Genomic DNA, 17,153 nt, shown 5'->3' on the forward strand with positions numbered 1-17,153 from the left:
GTGAGACAATTAACCTGTTCGAAAACAACTGTCAACATCGGAAGGTAGGATGGAAACATCAAAGCCAGTTATGACTGGTAAATAACGTCTTTCCAATGATTGCTCCGTTTATACCCATCTTCTCAGTTGAAATTGTGTCTGTGTCTATATATCTGGATGGCTTCATGAACAAATCTTTGCTTATAGCCAGTGGGTTTGCAAAGTACCTTCGTTTTGGAGAAATCTATTTTGTGTGAGCCCACCGCATTAAAACAATGATCAGCCACGGCTGAGGTATTGGTCCTACCGTGTTTCAGATCTGCCTTATGTTCACGAACACGGTCCGAGACATGTCGCTTAGATTCCCCAATGTAACTACTGCCGCAGACACAGCTTTGTTTGTAGACGTCGGGGTATTGCATGTCAGGGATCACATCCTTCACAGATGGGATCAGATCACGAATTGTATGTACTGTGTTAAATTGAACCTGGATCTTGTGTTTGCTCATGATTTTGGAAATATTTTTGGTGACCCCTGCTATGTATGACAAGGTGATGGTTTTGATTGGGTCCTCAAATGGTTCTTTCCCAACGGTTGGGGTGATAGCTTTACGAATTGTGTAGTGTGAATATCCATTCATCTTGAGGGCTTGGTGTACGTGTTCCAGTTCACTGGCTAGGTGGTGATGGTTGGAAATACATCATCGAGCTCTATGGTGTAGAGTTTTGATGAGGAAATTCTTCTGGGATGGATGGTGGTGGGAGGCAGGTTTTAGGTCGGCATCCGTATGGGTGGCTTTCCTGTAGACAGTGTCCCATTGAGCCATCAGGTCTCTTTTCGATTAAAACATCCAAGATGGTAACTTGCCATTCTTTTCCACCTCCATGGTGAATTTGATGGCTTGATGTATGGAATTGATGTAGTTGAGGAATTGGCCCAGACCTGGTAGGCCATGTGGCCAGATGACGAACGTGTCAGCTAAGGCCACAATACACAGATTGATCACATGTCCATGCCTGTAGGCAACGCAGTGTTAATCAGGCATTTGTTTCATGTGTATTTGTATGAGCGCTCCGGTGGCGAGATGTTTTATCTGCCTTGCCTGGTATACAAGAGGTCGTGGGTTTGATCCCAACTCTTGACGCCTGTATGTTTCGAGTTTGCATATTCTGCCCGTGGTCGCGTAGATTTTCTCCCGGTCCTCCGGTTTTTCCCTCTAAAATTAGAAACATGCGTTCAGAGTATTTGGCTGCTAGATATTTCCACTTCATTGAACTATCATTTGTGGCCAGGTCGCTTCTGAAAAAGAGCTATATAACTCAGTGGGCCTTACCTGGTAAAATACAAATAGTTGGGTATAGTTTAGTTTCGTCGCATCATGCTATACAACGGGATCCTCCTTGTACACTTTTTCAAAAATTTCCCTTGCACGGCATCCATGCTGCGGCTCGCGCCCCAACTGGTAAGGCTTTGACGCGACCCACAAAGGTTGAGAGCGACCACCCTTCTGTGCTTTGTGTGCACGGCTGCTGCCTTCAGGCGCGAGCAACAGAGAGCGCAGGAGGAGAAGATCGCTCTTCAGGACAGCTTGGAGACGCTGCAGGAGGAGCTGCGCTTCAACGAGTACTCCATCGCCGAGTTGCGCGAGAGCCTGCGCCAGGAGCGCGAGCGCAGCGCCCAACTGGACTCCGACGCCGCCGTGAGAATCGCGTGCACACCACACGAGTGCGCGTGTGGACCTCGTAACGATTCATTAATTTAGATCCATCGTTTGCGCTTGCGATAGTGCATCCATTTGCGTGTGTGACGATGGATTACGTCCGGTGTTTCCCTAAAAAACCTCCTACGTCGCCACATTCTCGGAAATTGTTTTGAAGGTGACTGATTGGCAGTGGGAAGGTCGGAAACTTAAATCCCAATTGGGAACGCTGCTGCGGTCCTAGAATAACCGCGCGTGTGCGTGGGCTTGTAACGATGGCGCACTGAGATTCCTGGATGAATGGCGTGGAATTTCCACTTGTGGCTCGGGAGGCTTCAGTAGCGATGAACGCTCCGCATTATAGCTTTGTTTGGATCGAGAAATATGTTATTTTCTATTTATGATTCATATATTGCCCGTTCCAAGTGACGTAAATCACTTGTTGCTTTCTGACGCCGTGCCTCTTCGTACAGAAACTCATGAAGACGTTGGAATGTCAAGCAGAAAAGAGTAAAAGCCTTTCCCTTCAACTTGAGGACAAGGAGAGCACCCAAAAGTAATGTCCTTCTCTTTCGCAAGTTTATGCTATGTCTGTTCAGAATACTGAACATTTATTTCACCCCACGTGCACCTGTATGCTTGCAGACAATTTATTTTACTTCCATCTCCGTCATGACCTTGAATAAACTTTACAAACATGTACATCCTTTTATCAGTCTAATGCTGGAAAAGAGTGCCAGTCATGGGGGGGGGGGTTATTTGACCATCCTTCAACACGCTAGTCATTTGAAGTTGGTGAAAGGATGATCCAGGACTGATTCATGTCACTCGACACCAATGTTAGCCATGGTTAGGAATCAAACCATGGTTGTCAAGCTAAAAGCAGAGTGCTCTAACCACCACCACCACTCCTGTAGAATATGGATATTTAATAAGCACCAGCTTTTCAGTTTGTTATTTTCAAATCAATTATAAGTAGAATTACTCTTCTTGGTTCTTTCGGTAAAGTCACGTAGATGGAAAACAAAAAGCAAAATTAAAAGCAAAAGTACTGTTCACGTGTTTAACATTAGTTTCCCTGCAGAAACCAACGTGTTAAATTTTAAGTCACATTAGGCACCTCTTTACACAATAGTCATCGTACACTGCTTTGGTTTCACCAGTGTTAATGGTGCGCCAATGGTGGCTTGTATGTACATTTGCATTTGGCAGAACCGAAACACCCCTTAAGATTGGCGGCCCGTGTTTGAAAGTGCCGGTATTTGAGAATGTGGTCACTTGAACGGATTTGTTTTTTTTTACAGGGAGCTCCTCAAAGTTATTGACGACAACTTCCTTCTAAAGCAGCAGTACTCCGAACTGCTGTCTCAGATGGAGCAGCAGGTCAGAGTAATGACTCGTCAAGCACGTGTGTTTTACATCCTTGTGATGCGCTTACTTTGTCCAGCACGTGCACAACACTGACTAGCACACACACACATCCGTGTTGATACCACTGCCTTGGATTACTCACCGTCTGTCACCCCTTGGTATATGAAATGTTCTTTAATGAGAGCTTAGCAGCAGCACATATGTATGTTGAACTTCTTTTGCACTGTACATAGCCAGCTGTGCTAAACATAGGTGCGGGGAAAGCTTCGCGACATGGGATATAACGATTAATCGATTTCTCGATTAAAATTCATTAATCAGCAATGCATTTATCTGAGATTCAATTGAGTCCGATTCATATATGTTGATTTATGGTCATTGGTGAACAGGATAAATAAAACCATCACCTGTTTTAAAACTCCATAAATGGCTGAAACCAAGATGGGAGGCGGTCTCTGGTGCTTGCTCCATGCGCTGACACAACATTTTCCCTCTTCGCAGCACCTGACAATCTCTAATTTCCCAGAGTTTGGACAGTTGATGAAATTGGTGAAAAATTACATCCTTGTTTCCCTACTGCTGGCCACGGATGGCCGAAGGGGGATAGCTATTTTAATAAACCCTACCTCCTCTGGTCACTTACCCGCCTGCCGTTGAAGGCAACAGCTGTATAATTACCATGGATTATCTCCCCTTCACAGAAACTGGAACTCCACAAAGCAGAAGAAGCTCTGAGAGCGAGTACAGCACAAGTGGAGGACGTCCAGCGCAGCAACAAAGCCTACCAGGTTTGCGAAGCCTGCGCGATGACCCACGAACTTGACGTCTTCAACACTCACTCCACAGCAGTTGACGCGCTTTGGTTTATACTATCCTCCAGGTTGTGGGCTTGTTCAGGAGTTCGGTTAGAACCCCTAAAGGTGCGCGCGGCAGTACGTGGCGAATGCTTCGCAGAAGACGTGCCGAACACGCAGCTCGTGCCGGAACAAAAACGACCCGACCGCGGGCACAACATGGTGCAATTGTCCCTTTTACCGCGGTGTGACCTTTAGGATTCGACGGACCAGCTGATCATCCGTGTGCAGGAAGAGAGGAGCGCCTCAAATGGGCATGCGCAGCGAGTCGCTGAGCTGGAGAACGAGCTGTGTGAGCTGAAGGCACGTTCCGCCACCGCCTGCACTGCGCGCCTAGGAATGTCTGCCCCCTATCGTCCCCCGTATTCTTATATCTTTTGAGGCTGCCTTGTAGTTGGATGCTTTTGCAGGGCCTTGCCTTGAACATCGTTTAACATATTCTTGGTTCTTTCGGTAAAGTCACGTAGAAGGGAAACAATAAAATAATAAAAATATAAAAAAACAATAAAATTCTCACGACGTTTCGACTGCAACACAAGCAATCATCAGGTGTGCTGTGGTTTTCACACCTGATGATGATTGCTTGTGTTGCAGTCGAAACGTCGTGAGAATTTTATTGTTTTTTATATTTTTATTGCTTCCCTTCCTTGTGACTTTACCGAAAGAACCAAGAATATGAATCCCTGCAGTCACGAAAGCTTTAAATCAAAATCCTTTAACATCTTCAAAAATGTTGATTCTTGGAGGCGTTTCCATTCATAATCACACCAGCTGACCTACTTTATATCCATGGTGGTGAGTTGTTAACTACCTCGTCTGTTACGCAGGAGGTTCTGGGTTCCATCTCAACCCTGACGCCTGTATATTTGGAATTTGCATGTTCTCTCCATGGTAGTGTGGATTTTTCTCCGAGTTTTCCCTCCACGTTTAGAAACGTGTTTAGATTATTTTAATGCATTAAATTTCCACATAAGCCACTTCGTTGAGCTATCATTTGTGATAGACAGGCACATCTGAAAAAGCGACATTGCTCAGTGGCACTTACCTGATAAATTTAAAAAAATGGTTTCTTTTAGTAACTGGTCACATTGTGTTTACTTGTTCGGGCGTGTTTCATTGTGTAATTTTGTCGTGGCAAGTTATTGCTGTGCTGTGGTTGGGGGGGGGGGCCCTTGAGTTCACGCTCGTTGTGACGTTTGTTGTATTTTGTGCAGGCGACACTGTTGCGCGTGGAGACTTCCCATGTTCAAAGTGTGGAGGCCGAGGCCAAGCTAAAACAGTCCCTGCTTGAGCTAAATGGATGCATGGAGATGAAGAGTACCGCCTATGAAGTAACGGTTCGTAATAATACAGTACACAATCAGAATATTTATTCATCCTGGAGGAATCCGATGAGCTATGAAGCTCTTTCGCAGATGTCCAGTAGACGCGGGTATGAACGTTGCAACGACGGTACAAAAACACGATAGGAGTGCAAAGTGCAAGAAAAGTAAACATATCACCCAAACACATACAAATACAACTAAACCATTCCCATCCTACCAGACAAAGCCCATTGAGGTATTAACGTATTGTTCAAAAGCGACATGGCCACAAATGATACCTTAACAAAGTGGCTCATCATTTGGATAATAACATCTTCTGCATGTCTGTGCAGTGGCTTTGCACGTTTTTTAATTGTGTGTGGGCCTGTGTGGTGGGGAGCGGTGGTGTAGCGGTCAGCGCTATGCTGCGCTACAAATCCGGCTACCCGAGTTCGATTCCCGCTCACAGCCAACACCAGTGACGATAATCTGAACCGGTCCTGGGCCTCTCCTAGGTCGACTCGGCCTCAAATGAGTACCTGGTGCCGTGTGTAAACATCGCCACTAGGGTGACGAAGGCGGCTCGGCGTGGTGTTGGCCGCTCACCCCCTCGTGTGCCTTTCCGGCCTTTATAGGTGCTCGCTAACAGCACTTGTCCCGAAAGTCTATTGCAGGCTATAAGGGGGATCTTTGTTTTTGTGAACGCCATGCGCACAGGGGAGAATGGTGGCACTGCGCTCTGTACCCGGCGACCCAAGTTAAATTCCCCATCACTGGCAATAACAGTGGCGAACTTTAAACCGGTCTTGGGCTTCCCCTTAAATGAATACCTAGTGCAGTGTAAATATCAGCCCTGGGGAGACATGCAGCCAAGCATGGTGTTGGCTACCCACCTCCTTGTGTGCCGGCCCTCATAGGTGCTCGCTCACGGCACTTGCCCCAACAGTCTTTTGAAGGATATATGGGGGATCTTTGTCTGGATGCCAACTACTGGCAGCACACAGGTGGCAACATCTGCCATTCGTCTCGGTTAATCCAAAACACCTGGGTCTGTCCTGTGAACCCCTGCCAGCTAGTATTCGACGCTTAATATGGCCTCGGTGTATATCTCGTCTAATGCAAGCGTTGTGTGGCGATGTCGGCGTCGCTAAGTGGTGAATCGTGGTTGTCGTATTTTGGATTGGTTTTTATCCACGCAGTTGGAGATGCTGAGGGACGACCAAGAATCCGTGAAGAACGAGATGAAGAGTCTGACGAAGAACTTTGAGACGCAATCCTGTCTGCTCAGCTCCATTCAGCAGGAGGCGGACGATGCGCGCAAAAACGTGGAGAACTTGCAGGCACAGGTATATGCATGCATGTGATTGAGACGTACTCGGGGTGAAAGCCAAAACCGACCGGACGACTGGCAAGATGAGCGCTCCACTTGCAGTCGGAAGGTGTTGTGACTTCAAATCCCCATCGGGAGTTTACTCAAGAAATTAATCGATCGCTGCTTGGTGGAGAGTCTATATTCTTAATAGCGCAGTGTATCAATAATATTAATGTTACTTCACTGAGTTTAGAGACGCAGGCGGGATCCTCCATTTGGATGTTTGGCCAAATGCAAGTTAAGGGGGAGTGTATTGTGTGTTTTGGAGAAAACTGGGGTACCTGAAGAGAAATCCACACATTTGAGGGATGATGGTCAAAAAGTCCTAAAAGACTGGTTTATGAACCCACTTTAGTATACTGCCCTCTTCTGGCCACCTCACTGCCATGGTTTGTTGAGTTTCACAAATGTATGCTTTCACCAAGCCTTGCTTCAAAAGTGCTGGATTACTCGGGTATCGTTTCTTGCACATTAATTTCTCCCTCCCCCGCACCCCTGCTTAGCACGGTTGACTACATACGGTATGAAAGAAACTCAACATACGTACAAGTGTAAAGACGACGTCGACGGACCTATCTTAAGATGGTTTCTTTATTTAAGGAGCCACGTGCTCGCACTCGAACAGGCGGAGACCCTACTGCAACAACCCCGAGTCTCGCGTGCATCTCCCCTAAATACGGTCCGAGGCCACGCCCCCATTCCCGAACCTTCTCGCTGGCTCGAGACGCTCTCTCAGTCCACGCATTCTGCAAGCTGACTTCCCCTGTCATTACCTCCCCTAGCCACTAGTCCATTCGCACTGTAGATTGACGCTACTGTCATTACACAAGTGTACTGTGTTTCCCCACTGGTTTAGTTTGCTCTGGCTATGACTTGGCTAAGTGTTTGATCCTTGCTCCAGTTTAACACTCGCAGGTGCTTCTTAATATTTATAGAAACGTGTTAACAACATGCATTCATATCACATTCATGTGATTGCAGTATGACTCTTTGATCATCAAGATCCTCCATGCGCTTGCTCTGACCAACCTCTCACCTCTCGTTTTGTGCCACACCCCCTCCATGCCCCCAATAAACCTTCATCCAATGGGGAGGTTGCTGCTCTAATGCCTGAAATTATCCACCCACTACATTTTTGTCTGACGGTGAATGCTCATCTTTACTTTTCGTCGCGAGCCTTCGTCAGCACAACCAATCATTCATGTGAACTTTGGTCATTCTCGCAGCGGCTTTTGGCCAGCCATTGAACACCGTATTGCGTGCTTTCAGGTGCGCTTCTGCGGCCGTCTGGAACACTCTTGCTTCCGATATTAGGAAGCCAGTGGAGCTGTGCACTTTTACATCATCTAGATTGAAAAGGAATTTCTTTAGAGCTGATTTTTACAGTTAGTTTGTTGTCCTTCCCTGCGCCACTGATTAGCACGGTTGGTTACGTACGGTGCGAAAGAAGTTCAACATACAAACATGCAATGTGTCAGACTATGTTGTAGAACAGCGGGGTCCCAACCTATGGGCTGCGGCCTACTAATTAATGCCTCCGCAAGGCTGTGGGGAAGAGGTCCGTGGAACTGTTAGCAGATAATACCATCTTTTGGTAGTGTCTGCCCGTTGCACAACTATATATATTATCAATAAAAATTAATGTTAATAACTTTTTTGGCTTTTAAATTCACATTTTACAGCACTTTCAGAGTAATGTTAATTTTTTAAAATATGTTAGTAGTGTGTGGCAATACACACAATGTCTGAGGATTGATAGGTCTGGGTGCCCAGCTAGGTCAAGCACCACTATCAACTAAACTATAAGAAAAACTACTTTTTTATTTTACCAGGTAAGGCCCACTGAGCTATATCGTGCTCTTTCAGCAGTGACCTGGCCACAAATGATAGCTCAAAGAAGTGGCTTATCGTTTGGACGTTTAAAGCAGGCAAATACTCTAAACGCACGTTGATTATAAATGTGGAGGGAAAAACCCGAGGACCCAGAGAGCAATCCACGCCACCATGGGGGACCATACAAACTCCAAATATACAGGCGTCATGTTCGGGTGTCGAATCCACGACCTCCTGTGTACCAGTCAAGGTAGTTAACATCTCGCCACCATGACATTTCGCCACTGTCCATAGAGCAGGTGAAGTTGGATGCTTTTCCACTGTAGATTGCATCGCGTTGCATGTTATTGTTCTCTGATTAAATCTGATATATTAATGACGAGTTGCGTTCCTGTGATTTAATTATTGCATTTTTGAACAGCTCTCGCACAAGGATGCAGAACTGGCACGACTGCAGGCAGAGCTGGAGGAGAAACTCCAATCCGTCTATCACCCTTCTGATCAGAGCTCACCGGTGCCTCTGGCTTCAGATTCGCAGGTGACGCGCTGTTTTATATTTATCCTCTAATGTGCCCCGACATGCCATGAAACGACTCGCCATGACGGCTAAAAACACACAACACCTGTGTGTGTATGTATGTATGCTGAACTTCTTTCGCACCGTACGTTGCCAACCCTGCTAATCGGAGGTGTGAAACTTGCCCCATCGTGACGTGTCAGAAATGCAACACCCTATGTATACTCGCTGCTGTTAGGATGTGACCACATTTTCCACCAGTTTGAGTTGGTGGTCTCAACAACGATATGGCCACACGTTCAGTTCTTGACCCAGTGGTGTGGATAAGGCTGAGAACATTGTACATTAAATGTGACAATCGTGTGGCATGATGGGAGTTGTGCCTTCTTGTCGCTTGTGAGCAGCAAACCTTATGGTTGTATATTTTTGAGTCCAGCCTACTCACATTCGCCCGTTGACACGATTTGTATCATATTTACAGATACATAGTCTTGGATTTGAATTATAATGTACCACGTCGTACAAACTAGACTGCAGACGAGACAGAAGAAGGAATAAAATAAACAATTAATCGGATTATGACAATTGATGTTGTCGCGGGAAAAAAGGTGACTCCGTTGCATGCCCTAGCATCGACTTTCCTGTGACCCGCGACCCTCTGATTGCATTTCATTGTCAGATGACGCCATGCTGGAGAAAAACCATGTCGGCGGGATGTCCCGTGCAGAGCCCGGAGCTGGAGGAGTTACACAGCCGCCAGGCCATGCTGTCCGCGCTGGTGCAAGACCTGCAGGCGTCTCACCTCGAGAGCGTTGCCGAGATCGCTCTTCTCAAGGTCTTGCGCTAGATCTCGATCGACATCTCGCTACGGACAGCCCTAAAGCTGGCGGGTATATCGAAGTGCGGACCCGGAAGGCACGTTCGCTGCCACCGTCACGAACAAGCACACGAAAGTGGCCGCTCGAAGGATTTTTTTTTTTAGGAGCTCTATGAAAGATCTCTTCTGACGCCCACGGGTTTGCACTGTTCTGAGAGGTTTCCGAATTGATTAATCGTTTTGTCACATGAAGCTGATTGTACAATTTGAGTCAATTGGGGGGGGGGATTTAAAGTAAATGAGCCATTTATATTCTTGGTTCTTTCGGTAAAGTCACGTAGAAGGGAAACAATAAAATAATAAAAATATAAAACAATAAAATTCTCATGACGTTTCGACTGCAACACAAAGCAATCATCATCAGGTGTGAAAACCACAGCAAGAAAATTTGACTAAATATGAGCCATTGTTTGACCAAAAACCATTCTTATACCAATGACAGGAAAGCAATCAGCCTCTACTAAAACTGTCTTTATGAATAAATATATGTAATGCACGGCCCTTTTGTCAATCCGCTGCCGGATGAAGGGCTCCCTGTGCCATGTTTGTTGAAGGCGTTGTTTTTGGCTACTTCACCATGCAAAGGGCTCCGAATAAATGAATATAGTACTTTGTCGAGACCGCTGCTGATTTACTCATCTCCGCAAAGGCTTGGCTAATAAGGGAGAAATGTCACGTGGACAAGTCATTTGTGCAGATCAATTTGTAGGGATACTTTATTGCTCGGTTGGCTACGTATGGTGCGAAAGAAGTTCTACATACAGTTGATCATCGATTATCTGGGGTGCAATTTTCCGGCTTGCAACATTGTCCGGCGGTCTCGGGCGTATCCTGTTGTGTTGAAACAAGAGCTTAGTGCTCGTACATCACCCCATGTAGATTTCGAGATGGGAGTGGTAAGTGCGGTACAGTAAATACAGTAACTTATCCAGTAGGATATTTATTTTTGTCTATTTGTATATGTTATTTTAAGTAAAGATGTAGTGATTATCCGACGTTTTTGAAAATCCAGCGAACCCTCCCCCCCCCCTGCTGAAGCCGCCGGATAATCGATGATCGACTGTACATACGTACCAGATGAATTCGCAGTAAAAAACACAACTCATTGATTGGATGAAGAAACTCGTGCTTTTCCAGAGGAAAACCCACTCACAGTGTTCTATGCTGACGACCGACAACAGGAGCAGCTGGCTGAGAAGGAGATCCTCCGTGAGACGCTGGATCTCAAGGAGGGGGAGTGCCGCTTGCTCGCTTCCCAGCTCGACGAGATGCGGCGCGAATACGATGCCAGGCAAGCGCGATTGGCTCGGCGTACACTGCACCCATCTCTTGACAAGCCGTTCCAAAACGCGACACCTGAATCGCGGTGTCTACACCGATGATTGCAAGTGATCGAGTGCGCATGAATCCTGTGGCCTGTTGAGCAGCGGTTCTCAGTGCGGTCCCCCGGTACCAGCGGTGGTCCGCGACGGTCCTCCAGGTGGTCCGCGGGGCTGTGATGCAAAGGCAGGTTGATCCGGACAATAATTAGAGTGTTAATACCTTTTTCTTTTGGACACTAATATCTTGCGATATTTAATTTTAAAATGAAGTTTGGTAAACTACCCTGATTAAACTACCGTAACCCTGAGATATAAATTCCCTCTCTAAAAAAAACCTAGCTGCGTAAAAAATAATATATCATATTCTGGCAATATGAATAATTTAATGACTGGTATTTAGAGAGAAGTGAATGCGTTTTGTCACCCAGGGGTGGGGGCTGGGTGGTCCGTGGAAATATTTACATTGGCTGAGGGGTCGGTGGGCCAAAAAAGTTTGAGAAACATCGATGTAGATGCACGGAGTCTGCCAGTAGAAATCCTGAACGTGAACAGCGGGGTGTTGGTGGTCTTGGCTCATTTCTCTTAATGACGTTATTAAGCGTTTGGATTATACAGCCTCGAATTACACGTAATTCGGTTATGGCGAGCTCTAAAAGCCTTATTCAGGAGATGGGTAGGTACAAAGCGAACCATTATGTCATCTCTACAGCTAATGAGGTTGTGCTATGATTAACTGTGAAAGGGCAATTAGTAACGGCTTAAATTTCTGAATTCTATGATGGTGGGGGCTCTGCTGATCAATATAAAAGTAATTTACCACAAAAACAAATTAAATCCACAAGAAACATTGTGGAAAGTCATGGGACTCGTGAAGCTTAATTCATGAAACCTTTTGGACTAGGATTTACCTAATAGTTTAAAGCGACCTTAAAAGAAGGATCTAATTTGCCTGAAAGTGGATGTGTGCTCCTACTTAATATTATTACCAGCTTCACTATATTAGAGTTTATCGGTAAAGCACAAGTCTTGTACTCTACTTGTTTGGGATTTCTTTAATAATGACAAGTGTTTGTGCGTGTGCGGCAGTTTCAATTCCTGACCAATTTTACGTCTTGTATGTATGTTGAACTTCTTTCGCACCGTACGTAACCAACCGTGTTAATCGTAGGTGCGGGGGAAGGACAACAAACTAAATTCAAAGTAGTGTTTAATTTGTCTTGGTGTGCATTGTGTTATTTTGCTTAATCTGGCACACACGTTTTACAGTGGATTGCTTGAAAAGTTGCTCTTCCAATCGGAAGGCCTGCGATCGACGTTCGGACGCTTTTGGGTTCGCGAGAAGGCTGTCAACTTCCATCCCCCCACAGTCGAGGGCGTTTGCGCACACGTTGTTTCTTAAGCGTTTGCGTCGCATCATTTTGTTGTTGTCGCGTGTGCAGCGAAGAGAAACTGAACTCGACTCTGAAGCTGCTGAGCCAACAGGCAGCGGCGTCGCGCAGGGAGGAGAGCACGGTCGCGCAGCTCGAGGTGCGTGCTGCGTCTTGCGTGTCTGACGCTAAACAAAGAAATGTCACATGGGGTGGGTTGAGCATGGGTGATCGCAGTTGAAGTCCGGCCATGCCACGCAACGCACGACAAACAAAAAATGTAAGCGACATGACATTGTGTTGCACCGGAGCAGAATGTCATTTTAATTCATGCTAATTACACATCAGAGCAGCCCCAAGCTTCATCGGGACAGTCTTCTGGGACTAATGCGCCTATCGTCGTTGGTGTAAAATTTGAGCCATCTTAATTTAGGGCACGGTTAGAACAATTGATTTGTTTTAAATTTCCACTTTAGTCCTGTATCCTGGCCAAGCGTGAGTTCGGCATGAGTGGGTATTGGGGTGACGCGCTTCCCCCTGTCTCCGCAGAATCAGGTTATGGAGAGGACACGGTACCTGCAAGCAGAGTGAGTACAGACGTCGGAATTCTACACTGAAAATAAAATTCCTCTAAAGTTCACCTAGAGCGTGTGGTATCAGGTAACCCACTTAAAGCAATGTAGAATTTCCACCACTGGCTCAGTGGTGTAAATGGATACGTGGCACTGGTCATGTTTAGCTTTGTGTGTCCGAGGCTCGTTTCACATGAAGCACTGCCACCAAACACTCTGTGATTCAAATCCAGAACTTCTGATGAGAAAAAAACCCATCGCAATGGGAGACAGTGTCGTGTAGGCTGGAAACCACTAGATGTAACAACACGCAGAGGTGTGATGCTCGCAAACAGCGGGAAGGTGCAACTCCTTGAATACCTTGCATGGATGTCATGTGATCACCACACTGCACATACAATGCTCTCAGCCTAGCATAAGCTACCAGCTCAACAGAGCTGAATGTTTAGCCGCATTATTGTTGTTTAGTCCACCTACTGCCGTTTGTTAGCACACCTTTGCTTGTCATGAAATGAACTGCTCCTTAAAAGTGAGTGGCATGTTTTCCCATTCTTACCACAGGATCGATCAGTTAAATGAGCAGCTGGTGCTTATGGAGGATACGCAATTGGAGTTGTTGCGCGTGCACGTGGCGGAAGAGCAACTTTTTCGTGAGAAGGAGGACATCCGCTCTAGGCTGGAGCAGATGCAGGAAGAGAAGGACAGGCTTGTTCAAGTACGTCATCCTGTGGGGCCTCCTGGAGCAGCGTTCTCCAGCGGCATTTGTTGAAGCTGTTAAACAGCTGGGTGGAAAAATCTCTAGGGCCCATGGGCCCGTGTACAAAGCCACGGTTGTTTCTTTTGGCCTGCAGCCTTGTGTGAGGCCCACCACTTTTTTTATTACTTAGGCAATGTGCGGGCCTGATACATCGCGTGACGCTCGGATACACTGTCAACGTAAGCCAAACCGGTTATGAAAAGCAGGGGATATAAAGATGTGTAACGGGCTTGCTCGCTACCCCAAACCATAAAGGGGAAAGGGTGAGTCCAATATACTTTTATTTAAATGGCTCGCACAAAATATATATTTATCACTTCCACCATCTTAGCCACACTAATCGTGAATGAGAGAGGAATATTTTTAACCTGGCAACTGAGGGGAGAGGGGTTTAGGAGGGTTTGGGGAGGGAGGCAGACTAATGGTTTTGACTGAGGCAGCTGGTATACCAAGGTTGAGAATGACCATTAATCATTAAAAGCAGCGACTAACCATCTAATGAATTTGTCCTACTTTCTGACCGCGAGCAGGAGGTGCAACAGCTGAAAAAGCACAACGAGGAGCTGGCGGTGGAAAATGGCAAGATCTCTGGCCACCAGAACCTGCAGCAGAAGATCCAGTACATGGTCAAGCTGAAGAAGGATTTAACGAAGATGACGGAGGTCTGATCCTCTGAACATTCAGCTGCATCCCACCAATGCCGAAGAACGTTTCACTGTTGTGTATGCAGTTTCGTTTTTAGTGTTTTATTGTTTTCAACCGGTATGGTACATGTCTGGAGAGATTCGGAGCCAACGTCTACTCTGAAACGCCACAGAAGTGACTTAATAATCGAGACTTGACTAGTTAAGTGATGTCACCAAAGTGGCAATAAAGTATTTTGTTCCATTAGTGACTCTTCGCTACGCATCTCATGAAGCCCACAACCTGTGGCAGCGCAGCGTGGTTACACGTCTGCAACTTGAGAGAGCTCTTGAATTTATTTTGGTTGCATCTTCCTCTGTGTACGCTCATCGCCGCCTCCGCTCCTCTGTGTTTCTCCGCAGGACATGTCCAAGTTGCAGGTGGAGAACACAATGTTGCGCGAGCAGCTGTTGAAGCACGGCACATGCAGGGAGGTGAGGAATGGCGGCAGGTCCATGTCCCCCATTTGAACGGCGCTCCCATGCGCATGCCGTGGGAATGCAAGGAGAGCCGAGATGGCGTCCTCTTAGCCCGGCGTTTGCACGCAAGGAGGGGGCGGCACGACCGGTGGCGGGGTCTCGAGGTTCCCAGTTTCAGGAGGCAACGGAGGCTCCCTTGCATTTTCACGGTCGGCAGTTGAAACGTGCACCTTTAAAACCTTTAAATCGACAAATGGACGAGACCTGTTACGACGGAAAAAAACCCCGGAGAACTTGAGAAAAACACTCTTAAATTCAACTTCGGCAAATGCTGCTTGAGTCGTAAAAAAGAAACCGCCATGTTGGTAGCCAGTGTGTACAGTGGAGGGGACACCGCTGCGATGTAATAAAATTGCATATGTTGAACTTCTGTCGCACTGTATTTAGCCAAACGTGTTCATCGTAGGTGCGTAATAGATCACACACCCGCATGCGACAGTTGAAACAGTAGTGCCCTTTTTTTTTTAAATCCTCTACAGGAAAAAACGAGAATCATAAAAAAGTTGAAATTTTGATTAGAAAAAAATCAGTTCACAAAAACATTATTTTAAGTCGGGTAGCACAAACGCCATAGATCCCTGATAAGTATATTTTTTACATATTAATCATTCATATTAAAAAAAAATGTTCTCACTTGATGACTATCATCTCTTTGAGTGCATGGGAATACTTTTAATATTAAATATATTTTCAATGGGTATATAATTGGGTTAATTACCACAGTAATACACGTAAGTTGTACATATTTTCTCTGCGGTTTATTTTTGATCAGATTATTTTTTTATTTGGTCTGTATAGATAATGGAATCACACTTGGGATCTTTATTTTATATTTTTGGGGGTTTTTTTCGAGCAGTATTGTCAACTTGAACATTCCAATCCACGTTGCATGTCCTTTGTGGCTGATAACAGAGATGAACACAACTGTGAACAAAATTGCCTTTACCAAAATACACTGAGAATAAAGTAAAATTTGTGATTTACTCATGGCTGTGCTTGGAACATAGGATTTGTATTTTGAACTTCTTTCGCACCGTACATAGCCATCCGTGTTAATCGGAGGTGCGGGGGAAGGACAACAAACTAGACACAAAATAAATTTTCATAATGTTATTTTCTGCCTAAAGATCGTGATTTTTTTTTTAGGCCTTTGATGCCCCAAGAGGATTTTAAATGGAGATTGATTTATGTTTTAGAACATGCATTGGCAACTAGAAATTCATGAATAAATGAGCTTGCATTTTATATACGAGATGTGTTTCCACCATTTGCTACCAAATCTGGTATTTCCTGAATAAATGACCTCCATCCTCGATACTGAACCTCTTTGATTGAACTCGGTGGTGACCGACAGATTCCCAGAAGCTTTTTGCCAGAAGAGTGGCTGCCCCCTTGGTTGTGGGAAAGCGCACAGGTCTCCAACATTTTAGAAATTTTGTTTAACAACACCACCAAACGCTTAAGAATGCTTGTCATATTATAGGCCCTTAAGAAACAATCTCCAGTTAGTGTCTGACATTGTATATACAAGTTTAAGCTGGAAGGGGGCCTGGAGTGCGCATATTTTTTGTTCTTGTATCTGTGTTTAAAAAGTTGTTTTGATTCTTCAAACGCAGCTAGTTTTTGGTTTGTTCTTTTGTAAAAAAACAACAATGTTTTCATTATTCTTATTATCCTTGTATTGTCTTTAGTACATTTCTCTTTAAATAAATTCTTGTCCTGGACTAAGGTTACTGCTGTCATCTGTTGTGACGTTACACCATTTTGATATTTGCTATTGAAGGTGTTGTACATTCTATATAGTTTCAGCCCTCTAAGCTTGGCAAAGCCCCAACACATCGAGTTATTCCTCTAGACTAGGCCTGGGACACTTCCCCCCACCCCTTCCTTACCCCACCGCTAGGTGGCTCTCTTGCATTGCTCAAGCTTTTGGTGTGGAGCTAAAAAAAACACGAGCCTTTAATCTACCCGTTGAACTGTGGCCGTGGCCAGTCTGATGTTGAAAGGTTTTGGTGGTGCTTCTGCTGCTGCTTTATTGATTTTGACAAAGAACCGGAGGGGGGTACGCATCGTGTAAGTGACCGACCCGTGTACAAAGACAAATATCCCCCGTGTAGCCCTAATAGTTGGTTAGGGCAAGTGCTGTTAGCGAATAGCACCTATGA

At 45.5% G+C, this 17,153-nt stretch overlaps 1 protein-coding gene across 1 annotated transcript in view; it reads left to right on the forward strand.

Annotated features, from left to right (window-relative positions):
* KIF15 (kinesin family member 15) overlaps positions 1-16,712 on the forward strand; it is a 34,670-nt gene extending 17,958 nt beyond the window's left edge. Inside the window, exons 22-36 of the mRNA XM_032974688.2 lie at positions 1,520-1,679; positions 2,153-2,235; positions 2,984-3,062; positions 3,752-3,838; positions 4,103-4,207; positions 5,119-5,241; positions 6,408-6,554; positions 8,835-8,951; positions 9,610-9,765; positions 10,989-11,098; positions 12,569-12,656; positions 13,046-13,083; positions 13,630-13,783; positions 14,356-14,487; positions 14,872-16,712. Of these exons, the coding sequence (XP_032830579.1) occupies positions 1,520-1,679; positions 2,153-2,235; positions 2,984-3,062; positions 3,752-3,838; positions 4,103-4,207; positions 5,119-5,241; positions 6,408-6,554; positions 8,835-8,951; positions 9,610-9,765; positions 10,989-11,098; positions 12,569-12,656; positions 13,046-13,083; positions 13,630-13,783; positions 14,356-14,487; positions 14,872-14,979 (1,687 nt within the window). The 3' untranslated portion in view covers positions 14,980-16,712. The remainder of the gene's footprint in view (positions 1-1,519; positions 1,680-2,152; positions 2,236-2,983; positions 3,063-3,751; positions 3,839-4,102; positions 4,208-5,118; positions 5,242-6,407; positions 6,555-8,834; positions 8,952-9,609; positions 9,766-10,988; positions 11,099-12,568; positions 12,657-13,045; positions 13,084-13,629; positions 13,784-14,355; positions 14,488-14,871) is intronic.
* The last annotated feature ends 441 nt before the right edge of the window (positions 16,713-17,153 follow it).

Source organism: Petromyzon marinus, chromosome 54 (assembly GCF_048934315.1).
Source record: "Petromyzon marinus isolate PM22_M1 ecotype Great Lakes invasive population chromosome 54, UKy_Petmar_22M1.pri1.0, whole genome shotgun sequence".
NCBI classification, from domain to species: domain Eukaryota; kingdom Metazoa; phylum Chordata; class Hyperoartia; order Petromyzontiformes; family Petromyzontidae; genus Petromyzon; species Petromyzon marinus.